Source organism: Drosophila miranda (assembly GCF_003369915.1).
Source record: "Drosophila miranda strain MSH22 chromosome Y unlocalized genomic scaffold, D.miranda_PacBio2.1 Contig_Y3_pilon, whole genome shotgun sequence".
Lineage (NCBI taxonomy): Eukaryota > Metazoa > Arthropoda > Insecta > Diptera > Drosophilidae > Drosophila > Drosophila miranda.
This window is the reverse complement of record NW_022881625.1, coordinates 9,296,255-9,310,139: the sequence shown is the minus strand read 5'-3', so window position 1 is coordinate 9,310,139 and position 13,885 is coordinate 9,296,255. Positions and strand designations below refer to the sequence as shown.

The window sequence follows — 13,885 nt, the reverse complement described above, 5'->3', positions numbered from 1 at the left end:
ACACAGGTCACCCTAAATTCCGATTCCTGATCTTGTATTCACATCTTCTGCACAATTTTAGCTGACATAAATTTCCACTTTAATTCCTAGGCGTTGTCGATTCCGCATCAAGGATGTTGAGTTGCATCTCGCAACATACGCTTATAGGGCATTCAAAGGTCGATACAGATCGTCCGTACAACGGAAACGCTGGTAATTCGAAGCGGCCAAAAATAAGACACTGGAGGTTGCGTGGGGGGGTTAGGCGTGAGAGCCCCAAAGCACGGCAGACCTCCAGTGACCAAGAGATTCTGTAATAGATTCGGAATTCAGTGAATGTACCAAACCTGCTTTCCTCTATAATCACCTTCTTTTTCTCTCCGTAGCACTTTGCACTTTCACCACACAATATAGCTTGATCTTGCTTTTTAGTCGATTCTCCGCCGACTTGCAGTTATGTAATTTGGTATGTATTATGTAATACAGGGACACGTGAGCTTCCACTAGAGTTTGGCACTATTGGCACCGGCACAACCGAAGTGTTTTGGGAGAAAAATGGAATTGATCCGCATGTTCACCGTCGCTGTCGGCTTAAGCGGCATAGACGAGCTTTAACGGGACCCTTCCATGGAATTCGGTCTCGAGAGACGAAAAAGAACATTCGAGCAATTAAAGCTCCATATTCGAAGTAGCGGTTTTTAAAGCCTTGGTGTTCGAACTAATCAAACTGGCGCGTCATTTGAATCTGCTTTATATATGGGAAATTATTAGGGAATTTAATCTGGGTTTGCTTCACTGGCCACTACAAGATTGAATCACTATCGGATCACCGCAAAATTATATATCTGCTATAGGAAACATCAGCCATAACTATAATTTGTACTGGATCGTGCTTTAATATCACTATACGCTCATACATAAGTACCAAATATAGATGGTTGGGTATGTTGCGTGGGGAGCCCAACATCCATTTTGAAAGATACAGATTTATTGGTCATCTGACTTTAGGAGCACATGCATGCAGGATACTTCCAATTCTAGAAATCCAATATATCTATGTGGAATTCCACTTACAAGAGTATTTCATTTTCGGCGTAAGGCTTCATTTCCGGGGCATTTTTCTATTTATTGCATCGTGTGAAAGTAGATAATAGCATTACCTACCAAAATAATTGAATGGGCGTAAATCGCCTGGAGAGCATCTAATCTGGCTCTTAACACACATCATCGTACTCATCACGCCGAAAACACATGTAGGTAGGTTTCTAAACTGTGACAAAATTCATTTTACAACGGTCACATGGCGGTCAAGTTATCAGGAAAGTGGCGTCCTCATTGATGTTGATCGTTTGGATTTGAATTTGTATACGCGTGTGGAGGAGCATCGAACGGGCAGTGGACACATTCAACCAGGTGGCAGCGAAGTGGAGCGGCTGGCCTGCTGATAATCGTCTATCGTTTGATATGGGTTGAACATTTCAAGTGTTCCACTGGGGAGAATCCGCTTTGCACCCGGTTCCTTGTTTTGTGTTAATGCAATAGAAGTGTTTTTCCCTAGATAACATTCTATTTTGTTTCAAGTATGGCACTGCACATACACACAAGCCATGGTTCGACGATAATTTACAGATAATTTCCACTCATCATATCCTCAGAATGGATTAGTGCTTTGGGTACATTCAAGTCTTTATTACGTCGCATACAAAAGTGTTTACAGTTTCAGTTTAGCCGCATTTATGGCATAGCTGCAGGATGATCGAAATGGTGTTATATAACGAAACGGCTGGGTGCAGTGATCCATATGGATTTCTACTTCTTACGCTCTGCCTCCTCGATGGCGCGCATCATTTTGGCACCATGCTTCTCGTGATGCTCCCTTATGGCACGCTGGAGCTCCTCGCGATGACCTGCAGCGGTGTGCCTGAAAGGAGCGAGTGGAATCAATGAGCTGTGTCCCAAAGGAACGCAATGGAGTGGAGACAATGTGCTACCTTGTCCGTTTTGCTTGTTAAACTGCTTGATGAGGCGACGCTTCTTGGAGGACTCCGGAAGGCTCTGAATGTGCGCGTACAGCTGCGCCAGTGCAGTGTCCGTGTAATTGCTGTTGTTTGCCGCTGCCGTGGCGGCACGATCTACAAAAGTGTACACCGTGTTGACCGTCAAGTCGACCGAGAAGGATTCTTCAAGGGTTTGCTCCGGTGACATGGTTTTTTTTGCGTTTGCGCTCAAGAAAGTACGCCCGTATATCGGTGGCTAGCTTTCCGGGAACTTCGAAGATTTCCAGACCCTGCTGAATCATGTAGGACACAATGCTGGACATCTTCTTCGCCGTATAGTGGAGCGCCTCAGGCGGCATTTGCCTGGGGCAAATCAGGTGCGGTGTAAACAAGATGGCCAAATTCTCCGCGGACATCTTGTTGCTCTCCTCACGCGCTGCCACCGAATGGAGCATTTTAATAATGTGCTGCAGTAACTCGCGATGCTCTTCGGGGAGCAGGAGAAGGAGCAGCTGCACCGAGTTGAGAAGATGTTGTTGGCGCTCTGCGGTAGCCGCCACCTGACCCCCCATTAATGCCTGGCTAAGCGGCGCTATCTGAAGATGTGCTGGATAGTGGGCGTCTGTAAGCAAAGGCTCTGGCAGCTCGGCCAGAAAGCCTCTTAAAAACAGTGGCACAGTCGTGAGCCGAGAATCCTGTCAGTTCCAAATCCAAAGGCTGGTCGTGCTGTATGTGCATTCGTAGCTCGCTCTGCCTGGAAACGGCTCCTGTCTTGCGAAATAGTCCCTCCTGGGTGAGATCTGCAGAATAGCATTTCCGCATTTAGAATAATTCAATTTTCCGGACTCTCCCTGTCACTTACTCTTCTCCAGCATAAGAAACTCTTTGAGCTCCTCCAGGTGCATCAGAAAGCCTGCATCAATTTGTTGCTGCAGCGTTTCAGTGGGACTGTTGCCCGCCGATTTACTGCCTGCCCCAGCCGTGCAGCCTGTGGCAGGTCCGCGATTCTTCTTGGAGAGGCGATTCCACTTCTTTATCTTGCCCTTATCTTCGTAGACGATTTCATGGTACGGCATGTCGAACCTGCAACCCATAAATCGGTAAGCACTATATTTCGATGGGATGGCAGCGTCGCTCGTGGCAACTTACTCGTCGGTGTTTAGTTCCAGCTCGAAGGAGAGGTGCATGCGCACCAGAGACTTGTATTTTTCATAATTGCTGTTGCGCATGCGTGTCGCTAGGTCGCGGTCATTAAATTCATTGATGTTGGCGTATTCCATGTCCATTGTTATACGAAAGGGCGTATACAGGGCGACAGCAGTAGCCAAAGCAACAAAACAACAACAGCACAGCACAAACGAAAAGGACTTCCGTAGATTCGAGTCCCAGCACTCACACGCTCACTTTAACAAATATTACTTTTCTAAAAGTACAATATAGAAGGTTTGTGGCCTGACAGCATATTTGTTGATAGCTTTGCTGGTGGAATTTATTTGCGGAAAATTGGGCGAGACGCGCTGCAAAAATTGAAATATTGAACTGGCAGAGCTGTCACTGGCGTCCAAAGAACATTTTGTGCGAAAACGCCATGTCAATGTTAAAGAATTATAAGCTGTACACTAATGCTTCTTTATTTACAGCTGAAATAAGTTATTAAATCTCTTAAAGAACTCGAAATTACAAATTTCGGACCAGCCGATTGAGGCGCCCATACACATGGCGCCAAAGCTGGCCGATAAACCGGCTATATACTGTGGTAGGACCGATCCCTTGGACATGCTGTGTTCTGTTCTGTTCTCCGTGATGCAAAAAATGGAACTGAAACTGACACGCAGACCGTTATTTGGCTTGACAAATTGCCCTGCATGAGATAACCAAAGCGTCGACGCTGGCGTACAACTGGCACGCTGGCAGAGGGGGAAATACTTGAAGTTGGAGAGAGTCGTAGATCAGATTCTACAGTTTCCCTTTAGAACGACGGCGGAGGCAGAGGTGTGGAAAGCGCGCTTTAACGTAAGCAAAAGTCCCCAAAAAGCAATCGGAATCTGAAACAGCTAATTAAATGACTGCTGATATGCCACCGCTACCTCCACCCACCCCCAATACACACACCCCGCCTATTGTTATAAGAACAATCAAGTGCCTCTATAACAATCCGTTCGCTGCCAGTCGGCTATCTGGAGCTACTGATTATACTTTTGCGCGGAACTTAGGCACTTTATATTTCATCTTGCTCCGCTACGAAAATGGTATTTATTACACACAGATTGAATCAGTATCGGATCATGGCAAAATTATATATCTGCTATAGGAAACATCAGCCAGAACTAAGGCTTCATTTCCGGGGCATTTTTCTATTTATTGCATCGTGTGAAAGTAGATAATAGCATTACCTACCAAAATAATTGAATGGGCGTAAATCGCCTGGAGAGCATCTAATCTGGCTCTTAACACACATCATCGTACTCATCACGCCGAAAACACATTTAGGTAGGTTTCTAAACTGTGACAAAATTCCTATTCCAACGGTCACATGGCGGTCAAGTTATCAGGAAAGTGGCGTCCTCATTGATGTTGATCGTTTGGATTTGAATTTGTATACGCGTGTGGAGGAGCATCGAACGGGCAGTGGACACATTCAACCAGGTGGCAGCGAAGTGGAGCGGCTGGCCTGCTGATAATCGTCTATCGTTTGATATGGGTTGAACATTTCAAGTGTTCCACTGGGGAGAATCCGCTTTGCACCCGGTTCCTTGTTTTATGTTAATGCAATAGAGGTGTTTTCCCTAGATAACATTCTATTTTGTTTCAAGTATGGCACTGCACATACAAGTTAACGTACCCAATTCTATTGAGCTCTTATACGAGTTGTAAACTATCTTTGGCTTTCCAAAACGAAAACAATTTCAATCTTGGGCCTCCGCCTAATTGATTTCTAAGATATACAATCTCAAGGGCTCCCGCCGCAATCCCAATCTTTGACACTCGCCTAAATGGAAAACCAATGTTTGCCCACACCCGGCTTCTCATAAACAATCTCACTCCCGGCTTTCTGCAGATCCTGCACTTTAGGCATTTTACAGTTCTTTCTCGGGATGACGAAATCCAATACTCGGGATGGCGAAATCAATTGAAATGTTTATAGAAAAACTATTCCCGAAAGGGATCAACGATGCAAAGATCAGAAAGTTCAAGTCAGTCTTGATCCAGAAGCGACACCGCAAAGTCGAGCTAAAAACGAGGGGGAATTATACAGTTATACCCGATACTAAGTCAGTATGGCTCTCCTCCGGCAGACGCCGCTAATATTAAACGACACGACAAAGAGTGCGTGCGAGAGAGACAGAAAATCAGTCTGAGCGTGACGTCGGGTGCTGCGTAGCCAGTGCAAATTGATTTGTTCTTTTTGGCTATAAAAATAATCTGATCTGATCCAGATTCAGCAATCTGATATATATGATCATTGTCTATGATTCTGCGTTTTTTGTTTTCTCGTATCCTCAATATTGTGGATGCAACAGACTTTTGTCCTTTGTGGGGGCGGAAGGGGGTGGGGCGAAATTTTGAGATATACGTTTTATAGTGAAATCTAACAGGAGTGCGGATACCTAATTTGGTTACTGTAGCCTTAATAGTCTCTGAGATTTGTGAATATCCCCAGATTTTCATCCTTTGCGGGGGCGGAAGGGGGTGTGGCAAAATTTTGAAACAAACTAGTCTCGGTCCGATATAATAGGAGTGTGGATACGAAAATTTGATTGCTCTAGCTTTTGTAGTCTCTGAGATCTAGGCGCTAATGTTTTACTCTAAGCAAAGCCGCCCATGCTACGTGTGTGTTAGAGAGAGACAGGGCGAGAAAAAATGAAATTGTTTTCTTGATGCTGGCTATAATAATTATACGATCTGGTTCAGATTTTGCACTCTAGAAGATATAGTCATCTTCTACGATTCTGCGTTTTTAGTTTTCTCGTATCGTCGAAATTGTGGATGCCGCAGATTTTCGCCTTTTGTGGGGCGGAAATGGGCGGCGCAAAGTTTTGAAATATTCTTGTAGCAGTGACATATCACAGAAGTCTGGATTCAAAACATCGTTGCTCTCGCTCTTATAGTCTTTGAGCACTAGGCGCTGAAGGGGACGGACAGACGGACGGACGGACAGACGGACAGACGGACGGACGGACAGACGGACAGACAGACATGGCTCAATCGACTCGGCTATTGATGCTGATCAAGAATATATATACTTTATGGGGTCGGAAACGATTCCTCTTGGACGTTACACACATCCACTTTTACCACAAATCTAATATACCCCAATACTCATTTTGAGTATCGGGTATAATTAAGATCGCGCAAACCCTTTGCCCGGAATCCTTTGTGACCCTCTACTTAAATCTATATCAGTGAAGTTAGAAGTAAAATAAAAACTTTTTAAAAACACAATCCGCTACCGCAGTTATTTAACTGGCGCCCAACGTGGGGCGACGTTGTATAAAAAGCACCGAATAATAAAAGTGTTGCGTCGTGCCGAAACCCGAAGGACAATTAATTAATGGAATAAATCCTTCAGATATAAAAACGCGGAGTGACTGTGAGATATAAGATAAGAAAAAGTGAGATAAAAAGGAAACAAACCGGAGCTTAGGGTGTGCAAAAATAAATACAATATACAATACAAATACAAATACAAATACAATACAAAATACAAATAAATACAAAAGCTAATCAAGACAATTCAAAAATACAAAAAAAACAAAAAAACCAAAGTTTTTAAACAAACCCAACCAAACCAAAACACAAAGAAAGTGAAACTATCAGCTAAACCAAAGAAGGAAGACCCCAGAAGATCCAGTTAAACAAAGAAATTTAAGAAGGAAGACCCGTTCGAAGACCTGTCAGCCAAATCAAGAAGGAAGACCCGTTCAAAGATCTGTCAGCCAAACTAAGAAGGACGACCCCTACCGGATAGTTCGTGAGCAAAAGTTGTATTAATAAATATATAAGTTCAATTAGGTTATATTAGATTATAAAAACAAACATATAAGAAAAATTTAAGGTGGATCAACTAACTTTAGATTTTGAAAAACTAAAAATGATTAACTCACAAACAAGGACCGATCTCACTGCAGATCTGGTCAAACAATTGATAGCACTTCAAATTTCACAAGTACAGGAGCAAATTGTAAATTTAAAACAACAAATAGAAACTAAATCCGATCAGGTATCAGATTATCAGGCAGAAACAATAGACGAGACAATAAAAGATGACACCACATTAAAGGTAATAGAATCCCTACCAATTTTCAATGGTGGATTAAACCAATACGTAGGATGGAGGGAAGCTGCAGAAACTGCAGTGAAGTTATATAAGAAAGGAAGTAAGCAATATTATGTTGCCTTAACAATTTTGAGAAACAAAATAACAGGACCAGCACATGACGCACTGACCAACCACGGGACAGTTTTAAATTTTGATGCCATACTTTCACGACTTGACTTTGTTTACAGTGACAAGAGACCAATTTACATAATAGAATAGGAGTTAAGCGTTCTCCGACAAGGGAACCTTTCAATAATAGATTTCTATAACGAGTGTGGAGATAATGTTTTTTATCCCAATCGGCCGACTAATTATTTCGAATTAAATAAAACTCGGCGCAGAAATAAAATTACGATATGTTCTTTAATGCGTGACATCCAAATTGCAAGTGTGGCTTGCCTGCCCTTTACATTGCCGCTCCGATCGCTAAGCGCAGCTTCGCTCGGCCGACGTCGGTAGGCAGACGCAAAGCGGAGATAGCGAAGAGCGAGCTGGCAGAGAGCGTTTAGCAGGGCAAGCAAGCGCAGAGCTTTAACAAACAAATGAGTGACATAGACATAAGTAACAAACAAAATAAGCGGCTGAGGGCCAAGAATTAGGTGCTATTTGGCAAGCAGCTAATCGGCTGGGTTCTGCTCCGAACAACGAGGTTAACAAGAAAATGACCTTGTTAATAAATAAGACAATAATGACTCACGGAAAAGACAGTGAAATCACGAAAGAATCAAATAAGAAAATAAGAGACAATGCCTTACGCATTTTTGTCACTGGCCTAAACGGCGGCATTGCAGAAATCCTATTTTCATTGAATCCCCCAGATTTACCGAATGCCTTGGCAAAGGTACAGGAATTGCAATCAAATAACATTCGGGCCCAATTTGCCTACCAATTCAGTGGCCCCAGAAATTCAGGGAATAATAACTACAATACATTAAGATTCAACCAACGACAACCAAGGACTAATAGTTCACCATTCGACCAAAAAAGGGATCTTCAGAGGAATAACATGTCATGGGGACAACCCTATTTCTTGGGTAATAGAAAACAAAATCAGGCCCCAAAACCAATGGATGAAGACGAATCGATACAAATCAAGAACCGACAGAACAGCAATCAATTCAGGGGAAATAATAATAATAGAAATTATCGGGAGAATACTAACGGTTATTATAGGAGAAATAATAACAATTATAACCAAGCTCAGCATTTTAGGGCAAACGTAGTACCGAATAATCAGTCTAACGAAAATCAGGCGCAGAAACGAAAGCCAAACGAAATGTCGGAACAACCGGCTAATAAAGCAATGCGGATAAATAACATTGAGGAGGACCATTTTTTAGATCAGCCCCCGAAGTAGGTCTGCCCTACTTAAAAAGAGTAGATAAAAAAATAAACAGAATTCAAAGTTTTGATAGATACGGGAGCAACTTCCTGTTATATAAAAAAGGGAATTTACGAAAATAAAAAAGAATTATCAATTTATAAGAAAGTTGCTACAGTGAATGGGTTTTCAATAACTAAATATTTCCATAATATAACTATTTTCAACACAAAACAAGTGTTTTATGAAATAGATGGAATGGAGGCAGATTTACTAATAGGATTTAACCTATTAAAGAAAATCGGAGCTGTTATTGATACAGGAAAGGGGACTTTAAGTTATAAAGACAATGAGGAGAAACTAATATATGACGAGGTCCTTTCTTTAAACAAATTAACCTTTATAGAAGGAAAAACCATCCTACCGTTGAAGGAATATATAATAAAAAAATATTTTGAAGAAGAAAAAGAAATGAAAAGTGATTCAGTAAAGGTAGAAGGAAGTTTATATAGCTTGGGATCAAAAAATCCTGAGCACGCCGACGAAGAATTATCCGTCAATAGTTTGGGATTTAAATATCCTGAACCCGCCGTCGTTGAATTATCCGACATCCAAAGTTTTAATAGTTTGGGATTAAAATATCCTGAGCACGCCGTCGTTGAATTATCCGACACTAAAAGTTCGAATAGTTTGGGATTAAAGAATCCTGAACACGCCGTCGTTGAATTATCCGACAATGAACAATTTAAAAGTTTGGGATGCAAAAATCCTGAACGCGCCGTCGTAGAAATATCCGACATTCAAAATTATGCAAATTCTGAATTGAAAAAAATGAAATTGTATAACACAATAACCTACAAAGAGGACAATTTAGAAAATCTCAGAGAGAAAATGGTATCTATCATCGAAGAAGACCATGCCAATATAAATTTACAGTTACCGTTCAGAACGGATATAAAAGGAGAGTTTAACAATGAACATGATAGACCGGTATATGGCAAGCAGTATCCATACGCTTATTCGGTTAACGATTTCGTTAATAACGAAATAAGTAAAATGTTAGATGAAGGTATAATCAGACCTAGTAAAAGCCCATATAATTCACCGGTAATAGTAGTACCAAAGAAGGGAGTAAATGAGGACGGAACTCCTAAACATAGATTAGTAATAGACTTTAAGAAACTTAATGAAAACACCATACCGGATAGATACCCTATGCAAGATCCTTCAGTAATCCTTGCCAATTTAGGCAAGGCAAAGTATTTCTCGGCCATTGATTTAGAGTCAGTTTTCTATCAGATTTTAATGAGGGAATCAGATATTGAAAAAACATCTTTTTCCATAAATAACGGCAAATATGAATTTCTTAGAATGCCTATGGGATTGACGAACGCTCCCAGAATTTTCCAAAGGGCAATGGACGATATACTTAGAGAACAAGTTGGGAAAACTTGTCACGTCTATATGGACGATATAATAATATTTTCAAAAACTATAGAACAACATTATAAAGATCTAATTCATATAATACAGATATTGCAAAACGCTAACATGAAAATTTCCTTAGAAAAGTCTAAATTCTTTCAATTGGAAACCAAATTTCTGGGATACATTGTTTCCCAAAATATCATTAAAACAGATCCAGACAAAATCTCCACAATACAAAACTATCCAATTCCTAAAAATATCAGAGAGCTACGTAGCTTCTTAGGACTAACAGGGTATTACAGAAAATTTGTCCGAAATTATGCTACAATTGCCAAACCATTAACAAAATATCTGAGTGGAGTAAATGGGAAAGTTTCACGAAGGGCATCCAAGAAAACATTAATACAGCTGGATGAACCAGCAATGGGAGCATTTAATAATTTAAAGGACAGTTTAATAGCACATATTGAATAAGTACAACCAGATTACAATAAAAAATTCACATTAACCACAGATGCATCGGACATAGCAATAGGTGCAGTTTTGTCGCAAGATGGGAATCCCATAACATTTATTTCTAAAACTTTAAGTAAAACCGAGCAATTATATGCTACTAATAAAAAGGAATTATTAGCTATTGTATGGGCATTAAAAAATTTGCGAAATTATTTATACGGAGTGAGTGGAATTGAAATACATACAGATCACCAACCTTTGTCCTTTGCAATGTCGCAAAAAAATCCAAATGTTGAAATGAAACGTTGGTATTACTTCATAGAAAGTTTCACACCAAAAATCATTTATAAGCCAGGCTCAACTAACGTAGTAGCGGACGCTTTATCTCGGATTAAAATAAATCATATGACAGATAGTGATGTCGACCAGACAGAATCAGAATCAGACATAAATACTCAGCATTCAGCAGAGAGTAGTTTTGAAAACGTCATTCAAGAGACTAGCAAGCCTCTAAACCAATTTAAACAGCAGCTACTATTAGCGCAAGGGAGATTCACAGTTCATGAGTTAGTAAGAGTTTATGAAAATACCCGACATATTATTGAATTTGATACGGTAGACAATCTGCTAATCATTTTAAAAGAATTTATTCAGCCTCACTGTACCACCGGAATACACTGCACTTTAGAAGATTTATACCTTATCCAAAATAAGCTAAAGGAAAACTTCACAAATAAATTTCTCTTCACGAGAAAGTTCCTCCAAGATGTAGCAAATTCAGAAGATAAAGCTATAATTATAGAAGAAACACATTGCAGAGCCCATAGAGGACTAGACGAAAATTACAAACAAATAACTAAGCTGTATTATTGGCCAAACCTGCACAAAAAATTAAAAGAATATATAAAAAATTGTGAGATCTGCAACAAAAACAAATATCACAGACACCCTGTAAAAATTCCAATTGGGGAAGCTCCCATTCCAGCAAAAGAAGGAGATTAATTACACTTAGACATATACTATGCCAAAACCTAACATTCATAACTTGTATAGATTCTTATTCCAAATACTTGGTGTTTGTATTTTTACAAATACATCATCGTACTCATCACGCCGAAAACACATGTAGGTAGGTTTCTAAACTGTGACAAAATTCCTATTCCAACGGTCACATGGCGGTCAAGTTATCAGGAAAGTGGCGTCCTCATTGATGTTGATCGTTTGGATTTGAATTTGTATACGCGTGTGGAGGAGCATCGAACGGGCAGTGGACACATTCAACCAGGTGGCAGCGAAGTGAAGCGGCTGGCCTGCTGATAATCGTCTATCGTTTGATATGGGTTGAACATTTCAAGTGTTCCACTGGGGAGAATCCGCTTTGCACCCGGTTCCTTGTTTTTTGTTAATGCAATAGAGGTGTTTTTCCCTAGATAAAAATCTATTTTGTTTCAAGTATGGCACTGCACATACACACAAGCCATGGTTCGACGATAATTTACAGATAATTTCCACTCATCATATCCTCAGAATGGATTAGTGCTTTGGGTACATTCAAGTCTTTATTACGTCGCATACAAAAGTGTTTACAGTTTCAGTTTAGCCGCATTTATGGCATAGCTGCAGGATGATCGAAATGGTGTTATATAACGAAACGGCTGGGTGCAGTGATCCATATGGATTTCTACTTCTTACGCTCTGCCTCCTCCATGGCGCGCATCATTTTGGCATCATGCTTCTCGTGATGCTCCCTTATGGCACGCTGGAGCTCCTCGCGATGACCTGCAGCGGTGTGCCTGAAAGGAGCGAGTGGAATCAATGAGCTGTGTCCCAAAGGAACGCAACGGAGTGGAGACAATGTGCTACCTTGTCCGTTTTGCTTGTTAAACTGCTTGATGAGGCGACGCTTCTTGGAGGACTCCGGAAGGCTCTGAATGTGCGCGTACAGCTGCGCCAGTGCAGTGTCCGTGTAATTGCTGTTGTTTGCCGCTGCCGTGGCGGCACGATCTACAAAAGTGTACACCGTGTTGACCGTCGAGTCGTCCGAGATGGATTCTTCAAGGGTTTGCTCCGGTGACATGGTTTTTTTGCGTTTGCGCTCAAGAAAGTACGCCCGAATATCGGTGGCTAGCTTTCCGGGAACTTCGAAGATTTCCAGACCCTGCTGAATCATGGACACAATGCTGGACATCTTCGTCGCCGTATAGTGGAGCGCCTCAGGCGGCATTTCCCTGGGGCAAATCAGGTGCGGTGTAAACAAGATGGCCAAATTCTCCGCGGACATCTTGTTGCTCTCCTCACGCGCTGCCACCGAATGGAGCATTTTAATAATGTGCTGCAGTAACTCGCGATGCTCTTCGGGGAGCAGGAGAAGGAGCAGCTGCACCGAGTTGAGAAGATGTTGTTGGCGCTCTGCGGTAGCCGCCACCTGACCCCCCATTAATGCCTGGCTAAGCGGCGCTATCTGAAGATGTGCTGGATAGTGGGCGTCTGTAAGCAAAGGCTCTGGCAGCTCGGCCAGAAAGCTCTTAAAAACAGTGGCACAGTCGTGAGCCGAGAATCCTGTCAGTTCCAAATCCAAGGGCTGGTCGTGCTGTATGTGCATTCGTAGCTCGTTCTGCCTGGAAACGGCTCCTGTCTTGCGAAATAGTCCCTCCTGGGTGAGATCTGCAGAATAGCATTTCCGCATTTAGAATAATTCAATTTTCCGGACTCTCCCTGTCACTTACTCTTCTCCAGCATAAGAAACTCTTTGAGCTCCTACAGGTGCATCAGAAAGCCTGCATCAATTTGTTGATGCAGCGTTTCAGTGGGACTGTTGCCCGCCGACTTACTGCCTGCCCCAGCCGTGCAGCCTGTGGCAGGTCCGCGATTCTTCTTGGAGATGCGATTCCACTTCTTTATCTTGCCCTTATCTTCGTAGACGATTTCATGGCACGGCATGTCGAACCTGCAACCCATAAATCGGTAAGCACTATATTTCGATGGGATGGCAGCGTCGCTCGTGGCAACTTACTCGTCGGTGTTTAGTTCCAGCTCGAAGGAGAGGTGCATGCGCACCAGACTTGTATTTTTCATAATTGCTGTTGCGCATGCGTGTCGCTAGGTCGCGGTCATTAAATTCATTGATGTTGGCGTATTCCATGTCCATTGTTATACGCAAGGGCGTATACAGGGCGACAGCAGTAGCCAAAGCAACAAAACAACAACAGCACAGCACAAACGAAAAGGACTTCCGTAGATTCGAATCCCAGCACTCACACGCTCACTTTAACAAATATTACTTTTCTAAAAGTACAGTATAGAAGGTTTGTGGCCTGACAGCATATTTGTTGATAGCTTTGCTGGTGGAATTTAATTGCGGAAAATTGGGCGAGACGCGCTGCA

General features: G+C 41.9%; 2 protein-coding genes across 2 annotated transcripts; both read right to left on the bottom strand.

Moving 5' to 3' along the window:
- Positions 1 to 2,185: 2,185 nt before the first annotated feature.
- Positions 2,186 to 4,203, bottom strand: LOC117194441. The gene is made up of 3 exons (XM_033399010.1): positions 3,126 to 4,203; positions 2,839 to 3,059; positions 2,186 to 2,776 (listed from the first exon to the last, which is right to left on the bottom strand). The coding sequence occupies exons 1-3, from the start codon at positions 3,260 to 3,262 to the stop codon at positions 2,559 to 2,561; spliced, it is 576 nt and encodes a 191-aa protein (XP_033254901.1). The 5' UTR covers positions 3,263 to 4,203; the 3' UTR covers positions 2,186 to 2,558.
- A 7,836-nt stretch (positions 4,204 to 12,039) lies between these two features.
- On the bottom strand, positions 12,040 to 13,316 carry LOC117194438 (rho GTPase-activating protein 19-like). The gene is made up of 3 exons (XM_033399006.1): positions 13,228 to 13,316; positions 12,365 to 13,165; positions 12,040 to 12,294 (listed from the first exon to the last, which is right to left on the bottom strand). Exons 1-3 carry the CDS (start codon positions 13,238 to 13,240, stop codon positions 12,251 to 12,253), a joined length of 858 nt encoding a protein of 285 aa, XP_033254897.1. The 5' UTR covers positions 13,241 to 13,316; the 3' UTR covers positions 12,040 to 12,250.
- Between the last annotated feature and the right edge of the window lie 569 nt (positions 13,317 to 13,885).